Raw genomic sequence first — 24018 nt, 5'->3', positions numbered from 1 at the left:
TGAGAGGAATTTTCCACGCTTACTTCCAGCCCGATCAACGTCCGGTGCACCGGCATCTGCACCAGCACCGGCATTCCATGCTTCCATTAGTGATCACTGACTCGTATGTAGCTAGCTTACACGAGATCGGAACATGCGTACAAAGTACACGTACTAGATCGCTTTCGAGATCTGCCGAACTTGCTTGGACTGCGTAGCTAGACTAAGTAGATCGATCATGGACTCGTGGAAAGTTGGACACGTCTGCTGTGGCTTGCTGGCTATATAAAGACGTGCACTGCACCAGCTTCTGGCACACACACACACACACACACCACTACACGAGCAGTGTGACGCACTAGCTAGTAACTAAATCACCAGCTGAGCGGGCTCTGCTTCATTGCCCAAGATGAGAGGAGTTGTGGTGGTGGCCATGCTGGCCGCGGCCTTCGCCGTGTCTGCGCACGCCGAGCAGTGCGGTTCGCAGGCCGGCGGGGCGACGTGCCCCAACTGCCTCTGCTGCAGCAAGTTCGGCTTCTGCGGCTCCACCTCCGACTACTGCGGCAACGGCTGCCAGAGCCAGTGCAACGGCTGCGGCACCCCGGTACCGGTACCGACCCCCTCCGGCGGCGGTGGCGTGTCCTCCATTATCTCGCAGTCGCTCTTCGACCAGATGCTGCTGCACCGCAACGATGCCGCGTGCCAGGCCAAGGGGTTCTACAACTACGGCGCCTTCGTCGCCGCCGCCAACTCGTTCTCGGGCTTCGCGACCACGGGTGGCACCGACGTCAGGAAGCGCGAGGTGGCAGCGTTCCTCGCTCAGACCTCACACGAGACCACCGGCGGGTGGCCGACGGCGCCCGACGGCCCCTACTCCTGGGGCTACTGCTTCAACCAGGAGCGCGGCGCCACCTCCGACTACTGCACGCCGAGCTCGCAGTGGCCATGCGCGCCGGGCAAGAAGTACTTCGGGCGCGGGCCCATCCAGATCTCGCACAACTACAACTACGGGCCGGCGGGGCAGGCCATCGGCACCGACCTACTTAACAACCCGGACCTCGTGGCCACGGACGCGACCGTGTCGTTTAAGACGGCGTTGTGGTTCTGGATGACGCCGCAGTCACCCAAACCCTCAAGCCATGACGTGATCACGGGCCGGTGGAGCCCCTCGGGCACCGACCAGGCGGCGGGGAGGGTGCCTGGGTACGGCGTGATCACCAACATCATCAACGGTGGGCTCGAGTGCGGGCGCGGGCAGGACGCCCGTGTCGCCGACCGGATCGGGTTCTACAAGCGCTACTGTGACCTCCTCGGTGTCAGCTACGGCGACAACCTGGACTGCTATAACCAGAGGCCGTTCGCATAGTCAATCGGCTATAGGATACGAGAAGACATGCAATAATAAAGACTCTAAATACTGTAACAATGGCGTGGCGATAGACCTCGCCTAGTACAAACAAATAATGGTGCGATCCACGCAAGATGCGTGTGTAGTCGATTATAATGTAATAAGTGGTGTGTTCCTATCCAAGTTTTTTTTAATGAAATGCAATTAGCCCAACTTTAAATTGATAAAACCATCAACCAGCTAGGATACAAAGTGCAGATTATTACAACGGCTGCGCATGAGAAAAAGAAGACTGAAAAATTATAGACATAGATCGCCCAAGGCCGAAACTATAGAAGCCGGCCAAAGAGCGAAACTGCCAACACAAGGGGAAACAAAACCATGTTGTCGGAGAGCACAACGCCGACCAGAACAACGGGAACAGAGGACTCCGCGGACCGCCAACAAGCAGTGATGAAGAGGATCGAGCCTTGCAAGGAGAAACCATTAGCTTTGCCACAACCTAGTCATGCCAATGCCGGAGGGGAGACCATCTCCCCTACATCCAGCACAAGGATGCCGCTCATAGGCCGACAAGCACGGATACAACAGGGCAGCAGACCAGCAGCCGTCAAAGGGTAACAAAGGCACACATCCCCCGTCTCCACCATCGCCGGACATCCGAGGATGCATTGCACCGCAGCCACCACCAACCCACAGATGGCAGCACCCCAACCCCAAGTCTACCCCAAGGCAGCGCTTCCAAGGAGGACCACGACGCCAGTGCGCCGCCACCGGCCGGCCAAAGGCCTAGGTTTTCACCCGTAGACTAAAGGAGGGGAGGGGGTGAAGGAAATATGCCCTAGAGGCAATAATAAAGTTGTTATTTATATTTCCTTATATCATGATAAATGTTTAGTATTCATGTTAGAATTGTATTAACCGGAAACTTAGTACATGTGTGAATACATAGACAAACAGAGTGTCCCTAGTATGCCTCTACTTGACTAGCTCGTTAATCAAAGATGGTTAAGTTTCCTAGCCTTGGACATGTGTTGTCATTTGATGAACGGGATCACATCATTAGAGAATGATGTGATGGACTAGACCCATCCGTTAGCTTAGCACTATGATCGTTTAGTTTATTGCTATTGCTTTCTTCATGACTTATACATGTCCCTATGACTATGAGATTATGCAACTCCCGAATACCGGAGGAACACTTAGTGTGCTATCAAACGTCACAACGTAACTGGGTGATTATAAAGATGCTCTACAGGTGTCTCCGATGGTGTTTGTTGAGTTGGCATAGATCGAGATAAGGATTTGTCACTCCGATTGTCGGAGAGGTATCTCTGGACCCTCTCGGTAATGCACATTACTGTAAGCCTTGCAAGCAATGTGAGTAATGAGTTAGTTGCGGGGTGATGCATTACGGAACGAGTAAAGAGACTTGCCGGTGATGAGATTGAACTAGGTATGATGATACCGACGATCAAATCTCGGGCAAGTAACATATCGATGACAAAGGGAACAACGTATGTTGTTACACGGTTTGACCGATAAAGATCTTCGTAGAATATGTTGGAGCCAATATGAGCATCCAGGTTCCGCTATTGGTTATTGACCGGAGATGTGTCTCGGTCATATCTACATAGTTCTTGAACCCGTAGGGTCCGCACGCTTAACGTTTGATGACGATTTGTATTATGAGTTATGTGATTTGATGACCGAAATTTGTTTGGAGTCCCGGATGAGATCACGGACATGACGAGGAGTCTCGAAATGGTTGAGACGTAAAGATCGATATATTGGAAGGCTATATTCGGACATCGGAAATGTTCTGAGTGGTTCGGGTATTTTTCGGAGTACCGGAGAGTTACGGGAATTCACCGGGGGAAGTATTGGGCCTTCATGGGCCTTAGTGGAAAGGAGAGAAGGGCCACAAGGGGAGGCCGCACGCCCCCCATGGGCTTGTCCGAATTGGACTAGAGAGGGGGTGGCGCCCCCCTCTTTCCTTCTCCGTCTCCTCTCCTCCCTTCTTCTCCTACTTGGACTAGAAAAAGGGGAAACCTACTCCTACTAGGAGTAGGAATCCCCCCTTTGGGCGCATCCCTTGTGGCCGGCCTTCCTCCTCCTTCCCTCCTTTATATACAGGGGCAGGGGCACCCCAAAGACACGACATACAATTGTCTTAGTAGTGTGCGGTGCCCCCCTCAACAGTTACACACCTCGGACATATCGTCGTAGTGCTAGGCGAAGCCCTGCGCCTGTAACTTCATCATCACCGTCAACACGCCGTCATGCTGACGGAACTCACTCTTGGCCTCAGTTGGATCAAGATTACGAGGGACATCACCGAGCTGAACGTGTGCAGATCGCGGAGGTGTCGTGTGTTCGGTACTTGATCGATTGGATCACGAAGACGTTCGACTACATCAACCGCGTTACTAAACGCTTCCGCTTTCGGTCTACGAGGGTACGTAGACACACTCTCCCTTCTCGTTGCTATGCATCTCCTAGATAGATCTTGCGTGATCGTAGGAATTTTTTTTGAGATACTGCGTTCCACAACAGTGGCATCCGAGCCAGGTCTATGCGTAGATGTTATATGCACGAGTAGAACACAAAGAGTTGTGGGCGATAATAGTCATACTGCTTACCAACATGTCATACTTTGATTCGACGGTATTGTTGGATGAAGCGGCCCAGACCGACATTACATGACCGCGTTCATGAGACTGGTTCTACCGACGTGCTTCGCACACAGGTGGCTAGTGGGTGTCTGTTTCTCCAACTTTAGTTGAATTGAGTGTGACTACGCCCGGTCCTTGTTGAAGGTTAAAATAACACACTTGATGAAGAATCGTTGTGGTTTTGATGCATAGGTAAGAACATTTCTTGCTAGAAGCCCATAGCAGCCACGTAAAACTTGCAACAACAAAGTAGAGGACATCTAACTTGTTTTTGCAGGGTATGTTGTGATGTGATATGGTCAAGACGTGACGAGATATAAATTGTTGTATGAGATGATCATGTTTTGTTTAAGTTATCGGCAACTGGAAGGAGCCTTATGGTTATCTCTTTATTGCATAAGATGCAAGCACCATACAATTGCTTTACTTTATCGCTATGCGATAGCAATAGTTGCAAAAGCAATAGTTGGCGAGACGACCATGTGACGACACGTTGATAAAGATCAAGATGATGGAGATCATGGTGTCATGTCGGCGATGATAGAGATCATGACGGTACTTTGGAGATGGAGATCAATGGCACAAGATGATGATGGCCATATCATGTCACATATTTTGATTGCATGTGATGTTTATCTTTTATGCATCTTATTTTGCTTAGTACGATGGTAGCATTATGAGATGATCCCTTACTAAAATTTCAAGGTATAAGTGTTCTCCCTGAGTATGCACCGTTGCGATAGTTCTTCGTGCTGAGACACCACGTGATGATCGGGTGTGATAAGCTCTATGTTCACATACAATAGGTGCAAGCCAATTTTGCACATGCAGAATACTCGGGTTAAACTTGACGAGCCTAGCATATGCAGATATGGCATCGGAACACTGAGACCGAAAGGTCGAGCGTGAATCATATAGTAGATATGATCAACATAGTGATGTTCACCATTGAAAACTTCTTCATCTCACGTGATGATCGGACATGGTTTAGTTGATATGGATCATGTGATCATTTAGATGACTATAGGGATGTCTATCTAAGTGAGAGTTCTTAATTAATATGATCAATTGAACTTAAATTTATCATGAACTTAGTACTGATAGTATTTGCATATCTATGTTGTAGATCAATTTCTCGCGTATAGCTTCCCCGTTTTATTTATGATATGTTCCTAGAGGAAACTATGTTGAAAGATGTTAATAGCAATGATGCGAACTAGCTCCATGATCTGGGGATTATCCTCATTCCTGCACAGAAGAATTATGTCCTTGATGCACCACTAGGTGATGGACCTATTGCAGGAGCAGATGCAGACGTTATGAACGTTTTACAAGCTCGGTATGATGACTACTTTATAGTTTAGTGCGCCATGCTTTACGACTCAGAACCGGGGCTTCAAAAAAAATTTGAATGCCGCGGAACATATAAGATGTTACAAGAGCTGAAATTGGTATTTCAGACTCATGCCCGAGTCGAGAGGTATGAGACCTCTGACAAGTACTTTGCCTACAAGATGGAGGAGAATAGCTCAACTAGTGAGCATGTGCTCAGAATGTCTGAGTACTACAATCGCTTGAATCCAGTGGGAGTTAATCTTCCAGATAAGATAGTGATTGACAGAGTTCTCTAGTCACTATCGCCGAGTTACTGGAACTTTGTGATGAACTATAATATGCAAGGGACGACGAAAATGATTCCCGAGCACTTCGTGATGCTAAAATCAACGAAGGTAGAAATCAACAAAAGCATCAAATGTTGATGGTTGATAAGACCACTAGTTTCAAGTAAAAGGGGCAAGGGAAAGAAAGGGAACTTCAAGAAGAATAGCAAGCAAGTTGCAGCTCCCGTGAAGAATCCCAAAGCTAGGCCCAAGCCTAGAACTGAGTGATTCTAACTGCAAAGGAAATGGTCACTGGAAGTGGAACTACCCTAGATACTTGGCGGATAAAGAGGATGGAAAAAGTGAACAAATGTATATTTGGTATACATGTTATTGATGTGTACTTTACTAGTGTTTATAGCAACCCCTCGGTATTTGATACTGGTTCAGGTGCTAAGAGTAGTAACTCGAAAACAGGAGTTGCAAGATAAACAGAGACTAGTTAAAGACGAGGTGACGATGTGTATTGAAAATGATTCCAAGGTTGATAAGGTCACCATCGCACACTCCTTTTACCTTCGGGATTAGTGTTGAACCTAAAATAAATGTTATTTGGTGTTCGTTGAGTATGAATATGATTGGATCATGTTTATTGCAATATGTTTATTCATTTAAGTCAAAGAATAATTGTTGTTCTGTTTACATGAATAAAACCGTCTATGGTCATACACTTAATATAAATGGTTTATTGAATCTCGATCATAGTGATACACATATTCTTAATATTGATGCCAAAAGATGCAAAGTTGATATGATAGTGCAACATACTTGTGGCACTGCCGTTTAGGTCATGTTGGTGTAAAGCGCATGAAGAAACTCCATGCAGATGGACTTTTGGAATCACTTGATTATGAATCATTTGATGCTTGCGAACCATGCCTCATTGGCAAGATGACTAAGACTCCATTATCGAGAACAATGGAGTGAGCCAGTGACTTACTGAAAATAATACATATCAATGTATGCACTCCGATGAGTGTTGAGGCTCGCGGCGAGTATCGTTATTTTCTAAACCTTCATAGATGATTTGAGAAGATATGGGTATATCTACTTAATGAAACACAAGTCTGAAACATTTGAAAAGGTTCAAAGAATTTCGAAATGAAGTGGAGAATCATCATAACAAGAAAATAAAGTTTTTACGATCTGATCGCGGAGGCGAATATTTGAGTTATGAGTTTGGCCTTCATATAAAACAATGTGAAATAGTTTCACAACTCACGCCACTTGGAACACCACAGCGTAACGGTGTGTCCGAACATCGTAACCGTACTTTATTGGATATGGTGCGATCTATGGTGTCTCTTACCAATTTACCACTATCGTTTTGGGGTTATGCATTAGAGACAACTGCATTCACGTTAAATAGGGAACCATCTAAATCCGTTGAGATGACACCATATGAACTCTGGTTTAGCAAGAAACCTAAGCTGTCGTTTCTTAAAGTTTGGGGCTGCGATGCTTATGTGAAAAAGCTTCAACCTGATAAGCTCGAACCCAAATCGGAGAAATGTGTCTTCATAGGATACCCAAAAGAGACTGTTGGGTACACCTTCTATCACAGACCCGAAGGCAAGATATTCGTTGCTAAGAATGGATCCTTTCTAGAGAAGGAGTTTCTCTCGAAAGAAGTGAGTGGGAGGAAAGTAGAACTTGATGAGGTAACTGTACCTTGTCTCGAATTGGAAAGTAGTTCATCAGAGAAATTTGTTCCTGTGATGCCTACACCAACTAGAGAGCAAGTTAATGATGATGATCATGGAACTTCGGATCAAGTTACTATAGAACTTCATAGGTCAACCAGAGCACGATCCACACCAGAGTGGTACGGTAATCCTGTACTCGAAGTCATGTTACTAGACCATGATGAACTTACGAACTATGAGGAAGTGATGATGAGCCCAGATTCCGCAAAATGGCTTGAGGCCATGAAATGTGATATGGGATCCATGTATGAGAACAAAGTATGGACTTTGGTGGACTTGCCCAATGATCGGCAAGCCATAGAGAATAAATGGATCTTCAAGAGGAAGACGGGCGCTGATAGTAGTGTTACTATCTACAAAGCTCAAATTATCGAAAAACAGTTTTTGACAAGTTCAAGGTGTTGACTACTATGAGATTTTCTCATTCGTAGCGATGCTTAAGTCTGTCCGAATCATGTTAGCAAATTGCCACATTTTATGAAATCTGGAAAATGGATATCAAAACTACATTCCTTAATGGATTTCTTAAAGAAGAGTTGTATATGATACAACCAGAAGGTTTTGTCAATCCTAAAGGTGCTGACAAAAATGTGCAAGCTCCAGCGATCCATCTATGGACTGGTGCAAGAATCTCGGAGTTGGAGTATATGCTTTGATAAGTTGATCAAGACATATAGTTTTATACAGACTTGAGGTGAAGCCTGTATTTACAAGAAAGTGAGTGGGAGCAATAAAACCTTTCTGATAAGTATATGTGAATGACATATTATTGATCAGAAATGATGTAGAATTTTCTGGAAAGCATAAAGGAGTGTTTGAAAGGAGTTTTTCAATGAAAGACCTCGGTGAAGCTGCTTACATATTGGGCATCAAGATCTATATAGATAGATCAAGAACGCTTGATAAATTTTTCAATGAGTATATACCTTGACAAATTTTTGTAGTTCAAAATGGAATAGTCAAAGAAGGAGTTCTTGCCTGTGTTGCAAGGTGTGAAGTTGAGTAAAGACTCAAAACCCGACCACGGCAGAAAATAGAAAGAGAATGAAAAGTCATTCCCTATGCCTCAATCATAGGTTCTATAAAGTATGCTATGCTGTGTACCAGACCTATTGTATACCTTAGCATGATTTTGGTAAGGGAGTACAATAGTGATCTAGGAGTAGATCACTGGACAGCGGTCATAATTATCCTTAGAGGACTAAGGAAATATTTCTTGGTTATGGAGGTGATAAAAGAGTTCGTCGTAAAGAGTTACGTCGATGCAAGCTTTTTACACCGATCTAGATGACTCTAAGTATCGATCTAGATACATATTGAAAGTGGGAGCAATTAGCTAGAGTAGCTCCGTGCAGAGTATTGTAGACATAGAAATTTGCAAACTACATATGAATTTGAATGTTGCAGACATGTAGACTAAACTTCTCTCACAAGCAAAACATGATCACACCTTAGTACTTTTTGGGTGTTAATCACATAGCGATGTGAACTAGATTATTGACTCTAGTAAACCCTTTGGGTGTTAGTCACATGGAGATGTGAACTAATCACATAAAGATGTGAACTATTGGTGTTAAACCACATGACGATGTGAACTAGATTATTGACTCTAGTGCAAGTGGGAGAGTGAAGAAAATATGTCCTAGAGGCAATAATAAAGTTGTTATTTATAGTTCCTTATATCATGATAAATGTTTATTATTCATGCTAGAATTGTATTAACCGGAAACTTAGTACATGTGTGAATACATAGACAAACAGAGTGTCCCTAGTATGCCTCTACTTGACTAGCTCATTAATCAAAGATGGTTAAGATTCCTAGCGATGGACATGTGTTGTCATTTGATGAACGGGATCACATCATTAGAGAATGATGTGATGGACTAGACCCATCCGTTAGCTTAGCACTATGATCCTTTAGTTTATTGCTATTGCTTTCTTCATGACTTATACATGTTCCTATGACTATGAGATTATGCAACTCCCGAATACCGGAGGAACACTTAGTGTGCTATCAAACGTCACAACATAACTGGGTGATTATAAACATGCTCTACAGGTGTCTCCGATGGTGTTTTTTGAGTTGGCATAGAGCGAGATAAGGATTTGTCACTCCGATTGTCGAAGAGGTATCTCTGGGCCCTCTCGCGAATGCACATCACTATAAGCCTTGCAAGAAATGTGACTAATGAGTTAGTTGTGGGATGATGCATTACAGAACGAGTAAAGAGATTTGTCGGTGACGAAATTGAACTCGGTATGATGATACCGACGATCGAATCTCGGGCAAGTAACATATCGATGACAAAGGGAACAACGTATATTGTTATGCGGTTTGACCGATAAAGATCTTCGTAGAATATGTAGGAGCCAATATGAGCATCTAGGTTCCGCTATTTGTTATTGACCGGATATGTGTCTCGGTCATGTCTACATAGTTCTCGAACCCGTAGGGTCCGCATGCTTAACGTTTGATGACGATTTGTATTATGAGTTATGTGATTTGATGACCGAAGTTTGTTCGGAGTCCTAGATGAGATCACAGACATGACGAGGAGTCTCGAAATGGTCGAGACGTAAAGATTGATATATTGGAAGGCTATATTCGGACATCGAAAAGGTTCTGAGTGGTTGGGGTATTTTTCGGAGTACCGGAGAGTTACGGGAATTGGTCGGGGTAAGTATTGGGCCTTCATGGGCCTTAGTGGAAAGGAGAGAAGGGCCACAAGGGGAGGCCGCGCCCCCCCATGGGGTGGTCCGAATTGGACTAGGGAGGGGGCAGCGCCCCCCTCTTTCCTTCTCCCTCTCCTAGCCTTCCTTCTTCTCCTACTTGGACTAGGAAAGGGGGAAACCTACTCCTACTAGGAGTAGGAATCCCCCCTTTGGGCGTGCCCCTTGTGGCCGACCTTCCTCCTCCTCCCCTCCTTTATATACAGGGGCAGGGGCACCCCAAAGACACAACAAATAATTGTCTTAGCCGTGTGCGGTGCCCCCTCCAAAGTTACACACCTCGGTCATATCGTCGTAGTGCTTAGGCGAAGCCCTGCGCCGGTAACTTCATCATCACCGTCAACACGCCGTCATGCTGACGGAACTCACCCTCGGCCTCAGCTAGATCAAGAGTACGAGGGACGTCACCGAGCAAAACGTGTGCAGATCACAGAGGTGCCGTGCATCCGGTACTTGATCGGTTGGATCACGAAGACGTTCGACTACACCAACCGCGTTACTAAACGCTTCCGCTTTTAGTCTACGAGGGTACGCAGACACACTCTCCCCTCTTGTTGCTATGCATCTCCTAGATAGATCTTGCGTGATCGTAGGAATTTTTTTGAAATACTGCATTCCCCAATAGGTGGAAGGAAGAGGAAACCTAACAAGCCCTCGGGAGGGGAGTAGCAAAGCCAGAGCACCTTCGTCATCGTCGAGGTCGATGCGGAGTAGACCAAGAGATTACCCCATTCAAGGCTTCCGTCGCGACACCCTTTGGGACTGATTTGGCAGCTTGAAAGGGCCAGATCCAGATCGGCGAGGGGGAGGGGGCGTATCGGGGAAGGAGGCCGGATATCCGAGTAGCGAGGTGCCTCCGCGGCCCAACCGTTGCCCGCGCGACTAGAGGGGCGACCTGCATGCACCTGCAGCGCCACCCACCGGAGAGTTCGCCGCCACCCATTAGATCCAATGTCATCACCTCGGTGCCCAAAGCTCCCAGCAGCGAAGTAGGGCAGCAGAGCCTCGCCACCACCTTCACCGGATGTCACGCGGCGACCGACTACGTCCTCAGGTGGCGATGGGGAGGGAGGGAGGGAGAGGAGGGTGGGTGGCTAGGGCGCTAGCACGGGGCAACGTGATGGCCACGAGGCATTTTTCTTCCTATCCAAGATTCACATCTTTTGTTCGTCACATTGTACATCTCTACGCTCTACTTCTATAAAAATCACAGTTGGTGATGATGGTTTGTCTGCCATCCAGCATTTTTGACCATTCGATCTACATGTAATGTATTTGAGGCTAGCTGTGGCACGTGTACAGAAGAACCGCCAGCCACTCCCCTCCATGATTTTGCAGAAATCCTCTTCGTTTCTCCGGTGTCCCGAGACCTGGTGCCTTCGTCGTCCACCCCCAACTCCTAGCATGCCTCCTCTTCTATGGCGGCATACCGCCTACCACCACCACGCCCCCTCCTCTGCACCATCTCTTTCGCTCCCTTCCCAGCTTCCTCTGATGCCGACCTCCACAAATACGCCACTGACGCCGTCATTTCATCTCCCACCACATCCTTTCTCCTAGATGTGCCACTGCCAACCATCACCACCATGTCCCCTCCTCCTCGCCGGCTTCTTGGCCACTTCCCCATCTCCTGTCAGCTCTCACGAACATAATGAGGCCAAGGAACTGCGCGTCTAGCGTCTGATCAGACATCCTTCACTCCTAAGAGCATGGTTAATAGTATAGCCAATTGATGGCTATATGGATCTGTCATGTCATCTATAGTCATCTACTATACTCACTCATATAGTAAGGCGGGCTATAAGGTCGGCTATAAGATTAGTAATATTTCTAAGCATCTTTCTTTCTCTTTCTGTGCATTTATTTATTTGCCTAGAAGTTAGCATATAGCTAGGCTCTTGCATGAGATCCCGCTCTTCTTATTTTTAGATGTCTCTCTCCTCCACATAGGCAAAAATGCCATGTAAGCAGGTAATAAGTCATTAGTGTACTTACTCTAACCGAAGTGGGCTCTTGAGAACCTCGGCCCTCCAGGTAAAATTGCTCTGCTTCACCTCTGCTTGTCGCAGCATGCACGCTAGATGCTCGACAAAATGCCAGAGTATGTATACCGTCTTATTCGTCCTTAGTATCATCCATTCAGTTGGTAGATGCAATTTTCATGTTTTTTTTAAAATTATTCCGTGTGTCATGGATAAGTAGCTAACTTTGAAGATCTAAACATGGGAAAATGCCACAACTGACAAGTACTATTTATATTCATGCTCACAGTGTGTGAGGCGACATACAAATGATGCTCTTAAAAATTATGATCTTGTCATGTTATTATATTTTTTGTTTCCAAGAAAAACATTGTCATGTATATGCACACATGCACTGTATCTGGTAGTTATTGACAATGACATCTTTCATAGTTGTTACATCTCTAATCAATTACTCCCTCCGTTCCTAAATATAGGGTGTATAGTTTTTGGCACGGAAATTAAAGAACACACGTGGAGGTAAAATTATACAAGTTTTGAGCGAGATTACACCTGACTAATTGGCATGAGAAAATAGAGGAGGTTGCCTAATATAAGGAAATGTAATCACATCCCTAAAAAAATTATCCAAACGAGTGGTGCAATGCAATACACCTTATATTTTGGGTTTTTTCTCAAAAATCTATACACCTTATATCAAGGAACGGAGGGAGTATTATGCTTGCAAGAGCCATGGTTGTATAATATGTATAATGCCATTCATAGGGAGGAGATGAAATAAGGTTGAATTTTCAACACGATAATGTCAACTCTATGTTCTGAAGAACAGTTGAATCACATGGGATATCCAATTTATTCTAATTTATTGATGGTAACAAAGATGGTATTTGCCTTGAAGTGGAGACGCTACTGAGATTTTGTTAAAACTACTAATATCAGCTATTATGCTTGTATTGTAATTTCTCCAAAATATTGTTTTTTCATTGTAATGCACTTTCCTACTACTAATTTTTTGTTAAATAAGTTGACATCAAAACTGGAAGATGCAGGTCATTGCGTTAGATGTTGACGGACTATCTTCGTTTTTCAATGCTATAGGTTGTTGGGCACTCCAAATTAGGATATCTTGAGAGGAATAGGCAAGCTTCTCATCTCACGAGTACCCCCAATGGAAGGTCTCGAAGCTGCCTACTATAATTCTCACTCTCCGCGCTAATGATCTTGATCTGTTTGAGGTTAGTAATCAAACATGTGCATTTATCTTCTATATTGTTAGTTTCATGGATTCTGATAACATATAGTAGTTGTAGTATATGTTAAATTCGCTTATTTTGTATATGTTTCTTCTGAAGTCAAGTGATTTTTTGTGGATGCTAGATTAAAACAATTTATCGACCTGTAATTATAGAATCATTCTTCATGAAGAAGATTATATGGTATCAGTGTTACAATCAAACTGGAGTCAAGCTCAGATATTATGGGGTCATATTACATTTGATAACCCATTGACTGGTGGCAAACTAACAATGCCTTGCAATCAAAGATTAGGCCATAAGTTTTGGTAATCCCATGGGATGCAGTGTTAACTAGACGCTCTAGCCTTTGTACTTCTAATATACATAACTCCAGAGGGCATCAATAATTAAATCCAAGAAGTTTACCCATACACTTCTATTAATCCAGGAAATCTGAACCATTTTTGTACCTATTGATTGGGTTGAGAACATGTTGGAGAGTGTGTTCCAAATAGTATGCGATTTTTCAATTGAAGCCACTTGAACGAAAACCTCCTTGGATAGGCTGTGAAGGAGACAAGCTACAATATGTTGATCTTGGACAAGCAAGGGAGCATAGTAAGGGTTTGGGACGACCTAATCCTTGCCCTGTGTCATCTAAGAGATGATGATTTTTGATGGTTTGGTTGTGGTCTGATATATGTAACCATGCGGAATTGTGCTAAGAATATATTTTTATGGTAAATATAACTATGGTGTTCTTTGTACCAGTACAGTTATATAGTTGGTGAAGCAAAATACAATATCATAAATTTGAAGATGCAAAATACAATATCATGATTTCCATGAGATCCGATCATGAAATGTCAATTATCATAATCTAGTTTTCATATGTACTAAGTGGTACTCAAGGTATGGTGTCACTGTGATAGCTCTTGTGCAGAAAGAATATTGCACTTCTAATCAATCTTGTGTGTGTGAGTTTTGAAACCAACTTTTGGACAATGAAACTTGTGAAATGTAAAATCTACCAAAGAAAGAGGAAACAAAGTGGAAATAAATGATAGAAGAAAGAGAGGCATGTACAGGAATCAAAATTGATGGCACGTATCCAACCTTGTCAACCAGTACACCTGAGTGCCTTTTTGTCGTCCCTGACAACAAATATTTGTCCTTGCTTTATAGGCTATCTTTCCTTTGTTTTCGAAAAGTTGTTGTAAGGAGAAGTCGTGACTACACTGCTCCTGCTAAGAGCGTTGCCGCTCCATGCTCTTCTTCGTAACAAGATGATACAGAAAATATATCACTTTGATTAGTTTTACCCAAAGCAGTTCCCATGATATATCAATGTCATGAACACTGTTACAGACATGAAGGTCTTAAACTACTCCTTTTAGATCTACTGGAGCAACAAAATTTTGAATAAGACACTTTATTCAGCTTCAGCGGATTTGTGGCAGCACAAAAGGTCAATGAACAAAAGCTACAACGGGTATGTCCCTCCTTTTAAGGGTTACCAGATAACTACAGGAAAATGTCACTATCCTTTACAAAGAAATCATGCCTTTTTCCTGATGAAATTAGTCTATATAAATCGCTTAAGAAGCTGCAGCAACAGGTATATATGTGAAACGTTGCATACCTCAATAAAAGATGATGTTTCATGTAAGCCACCCGGTGAATCCCAAAACTATAAAGCTCTCGGCCTTCGGTGGAAGTTTTTCATCTTCATAATAATATTGACATCTTGGACAACCCCTTCTGAAGCACACATAAAACAAAATTATGTGCCAAGCACCATACCTAAGTCTTTCTACAAGAGATGTTTTTACAATTCAATGCAGATTCTGCTACCAACAAGCCTATAAAGATGTTCCTGACTATTGCGTCTCTCAACTCAAAGTCTAGAAAATGAAGTTTTAATAAACATGCACTTACTTTGCGGTCATTCGTCACTACAGTTGTAGGTCTGAAACGTCCCCAACGTATCTATAATTTTTTATTGTTTCATGCTATTATATTATCAATTTTGGATACTTTACATGCATCTTTATGCTATTTTATATCATTTTTGGGATCTAATCTAATAACCCAGTGTCTACTGCCAGTTGCTATTTTATACTTGTTTTTGGTTTTTTTAGAAAATCAATACAAAACGGAGTCCAAATGCTACGAAAGTTCTTAACGATATCTTCCTGGACATAAGAGACCCTAGAAGCTTCAGGAGGAGACCAGACGTGAAGCGAGGAGACGGCAAGGCAACAGGGTGCGCCCAGGGGGTAGGGTGTGTCATGTTACCTTGTGGGCCACACGTGGCTTCGTCTGACCTAATTCCACTTCTATAAATTCTCAAATATTGGGAAACCCACAGAGAACCACCTGAAACACTTTTTCCGTGGCCGCAAGCTTCTGTTCTTTCGCAGTCCCATCTGGAAGCCTTTTTCTGCACTTTTTCGGAGGGGGGATCAATCACGGAGGACTTCTATATCATCCTCGCTGCCTTCCTATGATGTGTGATTAGTTCATCATAGACTTACGGGTCGATAGCTACTAGCTAGATGACTTATTCTTCTCTCTTTGATCTTCAATACAATGTTCTCCTCGATCTTCTTGGAGTTCTATTCGATGTAATCTTCTTTTGCGTTGTGTCTGTCAGGATCCGATGAATTGTGGGTTTATGATCGAATTATTCATTGAAAGTAATTGAGTGTAAACTTTATTTTGCATGATTATGATATCTTTGTATTCTCTGCGATCTATCTGTTTGGTTGGCCGACTAGATTGATTTATCTTAAGTGGGGGAGGTGCTTTGTAGTGGGTTCAATCCTGCGGTGTCCTCACCTCGTGACAGAAGGGGTAGCGAGACATGTATTGTATTATTGCTACCAAGGATAAAACAACGGGGTTTATTCATATTTATTGGGTTTACTTTGTCTACATCATGTCATCTTTCTTAAGGAGTTACTCTATTTGTCATGAACTTAATACCATAGATGCATGCTGGATAGCGGTCGATTGGGGAGTAATAGTAATAGATGCAGGCAGGAGTCAGTCTACTTGTCATGGACGTGATGCCTATATGTGTCATTGCCATGAATAACATCATAACTATGTGTTTTTCTATCAATTGTCCAATAGTAATTTGTTTACCCGTTGTATGCTATGTGTTCAAGAGAGAAGCCTCTAGTGAAAAGTATGCCCCCGGGTCTATTTTTATCATATTATAAAAACCAAAAATACCTTGCTGCAATTTATTTACTTTTATTTTGTTTTGCAATTTATCTATCTACCTATATAAGATTTGATCCTTGCAAGTAACGGGTTCAAGAGGATTCATAACCCTCTTGCCCGTGCTGGGTGCAAGTATTTGCTTTTGTGTGTGCAGGTGTTGTTCACAAGGGTTTGTGTTATTCTTCTATTGGTTCGATAAACCCATGTTCTTACTGATGTAATACTTATCTCTACCGTACTGCTTCACCCCTCCTCTTTGGGGAAAACCCAACACAGTTTACAAGTACCAAGGTTTTCTTCGGTACTTCCTGTACTTTAGTCCAAGAAACTCCTCCATTTCAGGTTTTGTTGATTACCTCCCCGTTGTGTTGCTATGCCCCTAAGGGAATAGATTAATAGTTGGAACTGGATTAATCCAAAAAATCGCCCAAAAGAATAACAAATGTTAAAAGAGAACTTAACAAAGGGAAGATTAACAACTAAGGTAATGGATTAACATTGTTTTGGAAGCAATGTAATATGGAGAACCATCACCTCAACTTAGATACCATGATTCAAAAGTAAGCAAGAAACGATCACCTCGTATTCATACACACGGATTCAGAAGTAAGCAAGTATATTAACAAAGGCCAACAACATAACAACACGGATTTTGCTTACACGTTTACAAAACCTGAGGTGAGATTATCGGTGTCCTCATGATCATCTCCTTGATCACTATACCTGTTATCCTTGTTACCGGTTTTGTTCTCTTTACCCATGTCTGTGTTTCGGCATCCCATGATCATCATCACAAGTGTCTAGCCAGATGTAAGTGCATCTAGTGCCCCTTAGTAATTTTGGTGTATTGAAGACTTATAGGTTAAGGGACTAATGTGTTTGTGAGTGTACACATGTTCTATAAGTCTATGAGGAGTTTTATATTTACAAAGAAAGTCGACCCCTAAAAATGAATGTCTTCAGTTGAAGACTTTGGTTTTCTCGAAGATTTTGAAAATGAGGAAATTGGTGTGACCTTGAAGACTTTCATATTGATGCGAGGATTATGAAGCGTGAAGACTTTTGTTTTCGTGGTTTCATCTTCTCTTTCTTGAGTCATAGGAAACACCGTACTATTAAAGGGGGTCAAGGTAAAACTAAGGAAACACTTTCCAAGTGATGCTCATCTCAAATCCTACACCTACCCAATCCTTTGGAGTGAAGCCATTGGAAATCTCATACAATTCAGTCAATTTCTTCAGTGACAGAGATGAAGATCTTTTGTTCTCTGAGGAATTTATTCTGACTGAGGAGTTAGGAATTCCCCGGCGCGGATTGCCTACAAGTGAGGAACATGATAGCCCTGAGGAATTTGAGAGCTCAAATTTCTGACCGTTGTTGTGCTACGCACCAGCTGTCCCAAAGTATCTTATGCACCTAACGGTCATATCATTGAAGGGCATTTATGTCTTATCATGTCGGGCTATTCCCCGGCTATAAATAGCCGCCCCCTATAACCACTAGCTGGTTGGCTGCTCCGAGAGAAACTGACACTTGTCATTGAGAGCATCCCATCCTCCGAGGACTTTGAGCGAAAATCATCAAGTGAGGAAAAACCCAAACCCAAACACCTACAACCCAAAGTGATTGAGCATCACTGAAGAGATTGTTCCTGTGTGGAACCGACGGTTGTTACCTTTGAGGACTGTGCATCCTCCAGACGGTTAGGCGTCATGGTCTAGAGGATCTAAGAGGAATTGTGGATCATCGAGTGACCGATTCTGTGAAGGTTTGGAAGTCACCTGAAGACTTATCACGAGTGATTGGGCGAGGTTTGTGTGACTTTAGCTCAAGGAGAATATGGTGAGGACTGTGTGTCCAGGACTGTGTGTCCTCAGGTTTAAATACCTAGCCGCTCCAACCAGACGTACAACTATCACAACAGTTGGAACTGGTCTACCAAATCATGGTCTTCACTAAGCTACTGGTTCTATTTCCTCAAGTTATTCATTTCCTCATTCATGTCATGATGTACCTGATTGTTACTGTTTTAAGACTTTGACTGAAGACTTTCTCAATTTCCTCAATCCTATTTCTTCAGTAATCTTGTCTTCAGCCTGCTTAATTATCATGTTTTCACGCTACATGTGCTCTGTGTTTGTTTCATTTCATCATGATGACTATGCTACTGCTACCTCTTGAGCACTGCATTGGTTTTCCCTGAATATGAAGGGATGATGCAACAAAGTAGCGTAAGTATTTCCCTCTGTTTTGAGAACCAAGGTATCAATCCAGTAGGAGGCTACGCGCGAGTCCCTTGTACCTGCACAAAACAAATAAATCCTCGCAACCAATGCAAATAGGGGTTGTCAATCCCTATAAGGCCACTTACGAGAGTTAGATCTGATAGATATGATAAAGATAATATTTTTGGTATTTTTGTGATAAAGATGCAAAGTAAATAGCAAAGGAAATAACTAAGTGGTAGGAGATCAATATGATAAAGATAGACCCGGGGGCCATAAGTTTCACTAGTGGCTTCTCTCGAGAGCATACGTATTCTATGGTGGGTGAACAAATTATTGTTGAGCAATTGATAGAATTGAGCGTAGTTCTGAGAATATCTAGGTATGATCACGTATATATGCATCATGTCCGAGACAAGTAGACCGACTCCTGCCTGCATCTACTACTATTACTCCACTCATCGACCGCTATCCAGCATGCATCTAGAGTATTAAGTTAAAAACAGAGTAACGCCTTAAGCAAGATTGATGGCAATATGATGTAGAGGGATAGACTCATGCAATATGAAGAAAACCCCATCTTGTTATCCTTGATGGCAACAATACAATACGTGCCTTGCTGCCCCTACTGTCACTGGGAAAGGACACCGCAAGATTGAACCCAAAGCTAAGCACTTCTCCCATTGCAAGAAAGATCAATCTAGTAGGCCAAACCAAACTGATAATTTGAAGAGACTTGCAAAGATAACCAATCATACATAAAAGAATTCAGAGAAGATTCAAATATTATTCATAGATAGACTTGATCATAAACCCACAATTCATCGATCTCAACAAACACACCGCAAAAAGAAGATTACATCGAATAGTTCTCCACAAGAGAGGGGGAGAACATTGTATTGAGATCCAAAAAGAGAGAATAAGCCATCTAGCTAATAACTATGGACCCGAAGGTCTGAGGTAAACTACTCACACTTCATCGGAGAGGCTATGGTGTTGATGTAGAAGCCCTCCGTGATCGATGCCCCCTCCGACGGAGCTCCGGAACAGGCCCCAAGATGGGATCGCGTGGATACAGAAAGTTACAGCGGTGGAATTAGGGTTTTGGCTCCGTATCTGATCGTTTGGGGTACGTAGGTATATATAGGAGGAAGGAGTACGTCGGTGGAGCAACAGGGGCTCCACGAGGGTGGAGGGCGCGCCTAGGGTAGGCAGGCGTGCCCCCTACCTCGTGGCCTCCTCTTTTATTTCTTAACGTAGGGTCCAAGTCTCCCTGGTCTTGTTCGTTGAGAAAATCACGTTCCCGAAGGTTTCATTCCATTTGGACTCCGTTTGATATTCCTTTTCTTCGAAACCCTAAAACAGGCAAAAAACAGCAATTCTGGGCTGGGCCTCCGGTTAATAGGTTAGTCCCAAAAATAATATAAAAGTGGATAAGAAAGCCCAATAATGTCCAAAACGGTAGATAATATAGCATGGAGCAATCAAAAATTATAGATACGTTGGAGACGTATCAAGCATCCCCAAGCTTAATTCCTGCTCGTCCTCTTGTAGGTAAATGATAAAAACAGATTTTTTGATGCGGAGTGCTACTTGGCATAATTTTAATGTAATTCTCCTTAATTATGGTATGAATATTCAGATCCAAAAGTTTCAAGACAAAAGTTCATATTGACATAAAATAATAATACTTCAAGCATACTAACAAAGCAATTATGTCTTCTCAAAATAACATGGCTAAAGAAAGTTATCCCTACAAAATCATATAGTCTGGCTATGCTCTATCTTCACCACACAAAATATTTAAATCATGCACAACCCCGATGACAAGCCAAGCAATTGTTTCATACTTTTGACATTCTCAAAACTTTTTCAATTTTCATGCAATACATGAGCGTGAGCTATGGACATAGCACTATAGGTGGAATAGAACGGTGGTTGTGGAGAAGACAAAAAGGGGAAGATAGTCTCACATCAACTAGGCATATCAACGGGCTATGGAGATGCCCATCAATAGATATCAATGTGAGTGAGTAGGGATTGCCATGCAACAGATGCACTAGAGCTATAAGTATATGAAAGATCAAAAAGAAACTAAGTGGGTGTGCATCCAAGTTGCTTGCTCATGAAGACCTAGGGCAATTTGAGGAAGCCCATCATTGGAATATACAAGCCAAGTTCTATAATGAAAAATTTCCACTAGTATATGAAAGTGATAACATGAGAGACTCTCTACTATGAAGATCATGGTGCTACTTTGAAGCACAAGTGTGGTAAAAGGATAGTAGCATTGCCCCTTCTCTCTTTTTCTCTCATTTTTTTATTTGGGCCTTTTCTCTTTTTTTATGGCCTCTTTTTTTTCGTCTGGAGTCTCATCCCGACTTGTGGGGGAATCATAGTCTCCATCATCCTTTCCTCACTGGAACGATTCTCTAATAATGATGATCATCACACTTTTATTTTTCTTACAACTCAACAATTACAACTCGATACTTAGAACAAAATATGACTCTATATGAATGCCTTCGGCGGGGTACCGGGATATGCAATGACTCATGAGTGACATGTATGAAAGAATTATGAACGGCGGCTTTGCCACAAATACGATGTCAACTACATGATCATGCTAAGCAATATGACAATGATGGAGTGTGTCATAATAAACGGAATGGTGGAAAGTTGCATGGCAATATATCTTGGAATGGCTATGGAAATGCCATAATAGGTAGGTATGGTGGCTGTTTTGAGGAAGGTATATGGTGGGTGTATGATACCGACGAAAGGTGCGTGGTATTAGAGAGGCTAGCAAAGGTGGAGGGGTGAGAGTGCGTATAATCCATGGACTCAACATTAGTCATAAAGAACTCATATACTTATTGCAAAAATCTACAAGTTATCAAAGCAAAGTATTACGCGCATGCTCCTAGGGGGATAGATTGGTAGGAAAAGACCATCGCTCGTCCCCGACCACCACTCATAAGGAAGACAATCAATAAATAAATCATGCTCCGGCTTCATCACATAACAGTTCACCATATGTGCATGCTACGGGAATCACAAGCTTCAACACAAGTATTTCTCAAATTCACAACTACTCAACTAGCACAACTTTAATATCACCATCTTTATATCTTAAAACAATTATCAAGCATCAAACTTCTCATAGTATTCAACACACTCATAAGAAAGTTTTATTATTAATCTTGTATACCAAGCATATTAGGATTTTAAGCAAATTACCATGCTATTAAAGACTCTCAAAATAATCTAAGTGAAGCATGAGAGATCAATAGTTTCTATAAAACAAATCCACCACCGTGCTCTAAAAGATATAAGTGAAGCACTAGTGCAAAACTATATAACTCAAAAGATATAAGCGAAACACATAGAGTATTCTAACAAATTTCAAATCATGTATGGCTCTCTCAAAAGGTGTGTACAGCCAGGATGATTGTGGTAAACTAATAAATAAAGACTCAAATCATACAAGACACTCCAAGCAAAACACATATCATGTGGCGAATAAAAATATAGCTCCAAGTAAAGTTATCGATAGAAGTAGACGAAAGAGGGGATGCCTTCCGGGGCATCCCCAAGCTTTGGCTTTTAGGTGTCCTTAGATTATCTTGGGGGTGCCATGGGAATCCCCAAGCTTATGCTCTTGACACTCCTTGTTCCATAATCCATCAAATCTTTACCCAAAACTTGAAAACTTCACAACACAAAACTTAAAGTAGAAAATCTTGTGAGCTCCGTTAGCGAAAGAAAATAAAAGACCACTTCAAGGTACTGTAATGAACTCATTATTTATTTATATTGGTGTTATAACTAATGTATTCCAACTTCTCTATGGTTTATAAATTATTTTACTAGCCATAGATTCATCAAAATAAGCAAACAACACACGAAAAACAGAATCTGTCAAAAACAGAACAGTCTGTAGTAATCTGTAGCTAGAGCAAGATCTGGAACCCCAAAAATTCTAAAATAAATTTCTGGACGTGAGGAATTTATTTATTAATCATATTTAAAAATAATTAACTAAATATCACTTTCCAAATAAAAATGGCAGCAGTTCTCGTGAGCGCTAAAGTTTCTGTTTTTTACAGCAAGTTCAACAAGACTTTCCCCAAGTCTTCCCAACGGTTCTACTTGGAACAAACACTAATTAAACACAAAAAAACACAACCAAAACATAGGCTAGATAAATTACTAAACAGGAGCAAAAAGCAAGTAATAAAAATAAAATTGGGTTTCCTCCCAACAAGCGCTATCGTTTAACGCCCTTAGCTAGGCATAACAAGCAAGAATAGATCTAGGTATTGCCATCTTTGGTAGGCAATCCATAAGTGGGTCTCATAATAGATTCATAAGGTAATTTAATTTTATTTCTAGGAAAGTGTTCCATGCCTTTCCTTAATGGAAATTGGAATCTAATATTTCCTTCCTTCATATCAATGATTGCACCAATCGTTCTAAGGAAAGGTCTACCAAGAATAATAGGACATGAAGGATTGCAATCTATGTCAAGAATAATAAAATCTATGGGCACACAATTCCTATTTGCAACAATAAGAAAATCATTAATTCTTCCCATAGGTTTCTTAATAGTGGAATCCGCAAGGTGCAAGTTTAGAGAGCAATCATCAAAATCACGGAAACCTAACAAATCACACAAAGTCTTCGGAATCGTGGAAACACTAGCACCCAAATCACATAAAGCATAGCATTCATGATCTTTAATTTTAATTTTAATAGTTGGTTCCCACTCATCATAAAGTTTTCTAGGGATAGAAACTTCCAATTCAAGTTTTTCTTCATAAGATTGCATCAAGGCATCAACGATATGTTTAGTAAACGCTTTATTTTGACTATAAGCATGAGGAGAATTTAGCACGGATTGTAACAAGGAAATACAATAAATCAAAGAGCAATTTTCGTATTTAAATTACTTTAAATCCATAATAGTAGGTTTAGCAACATCTAGGGTTTTAATTTCTTCAGTCCCACTTTTATCAAATTTAGCATCAGATCAACAAATTCCGAATTCTTAGAACGCCTTCTAGGTAAAGGTGGATCATATTCAGTCCCATCATTATCAAGATTCATATTTCAAAACAAAGATTTAATAGGGGACACATCAATAACTTTTAGATCTTCATCATTATTTTCATAGGAACTAGAAGAACACGCTCTTATAAAGGCATCTTTCTTAGCACGCATCCTAGCGGTTCTTTCTATGCACT

General features: G+C 42.1%; 1 protein-coding gene across 1 annotated transcript; it reads left to right on the top strand.

The window, feature by feature from the left end:
* Positions 1–281: 281 nt before the first annotated feature.
* On the top strand, positions 282–1556 carry LOC125544497 (basic endochitinase A). The gene has a single exon (XM_087547409.1). The coding sequence runs from the start codon at positions 389–391 to the stop codon at positions 1343–1345; it is 957 nt and encodes a 318-aa protein (XP_087403535.1). The 5' UTR covers positions 282–388; the 3' UTR covers positions 1346–1556.
* Positions 1557–24018: the final 22462 nt, after the last annotated feature.

Source organism: Triticum urartu, chromosome 3A (genome assembly GCF_056163025.1).
Source record: "Triticum urartu cultivar PI428250 chromosome 3A, HENAU_Tu73, whole genome shotgun sequence".
Lineage (NCBI taxonomy): Eukaryota > Viridiplantae > Streptophyta > Magnoliopsida > Poales > Poaceae > Triticum > Triticum urartu.
The sequence above is the reverse complement of the archived record's forward strand: the minus strand, read 5'-3'. Positions and strand labels throughout refer to the sequence as shown.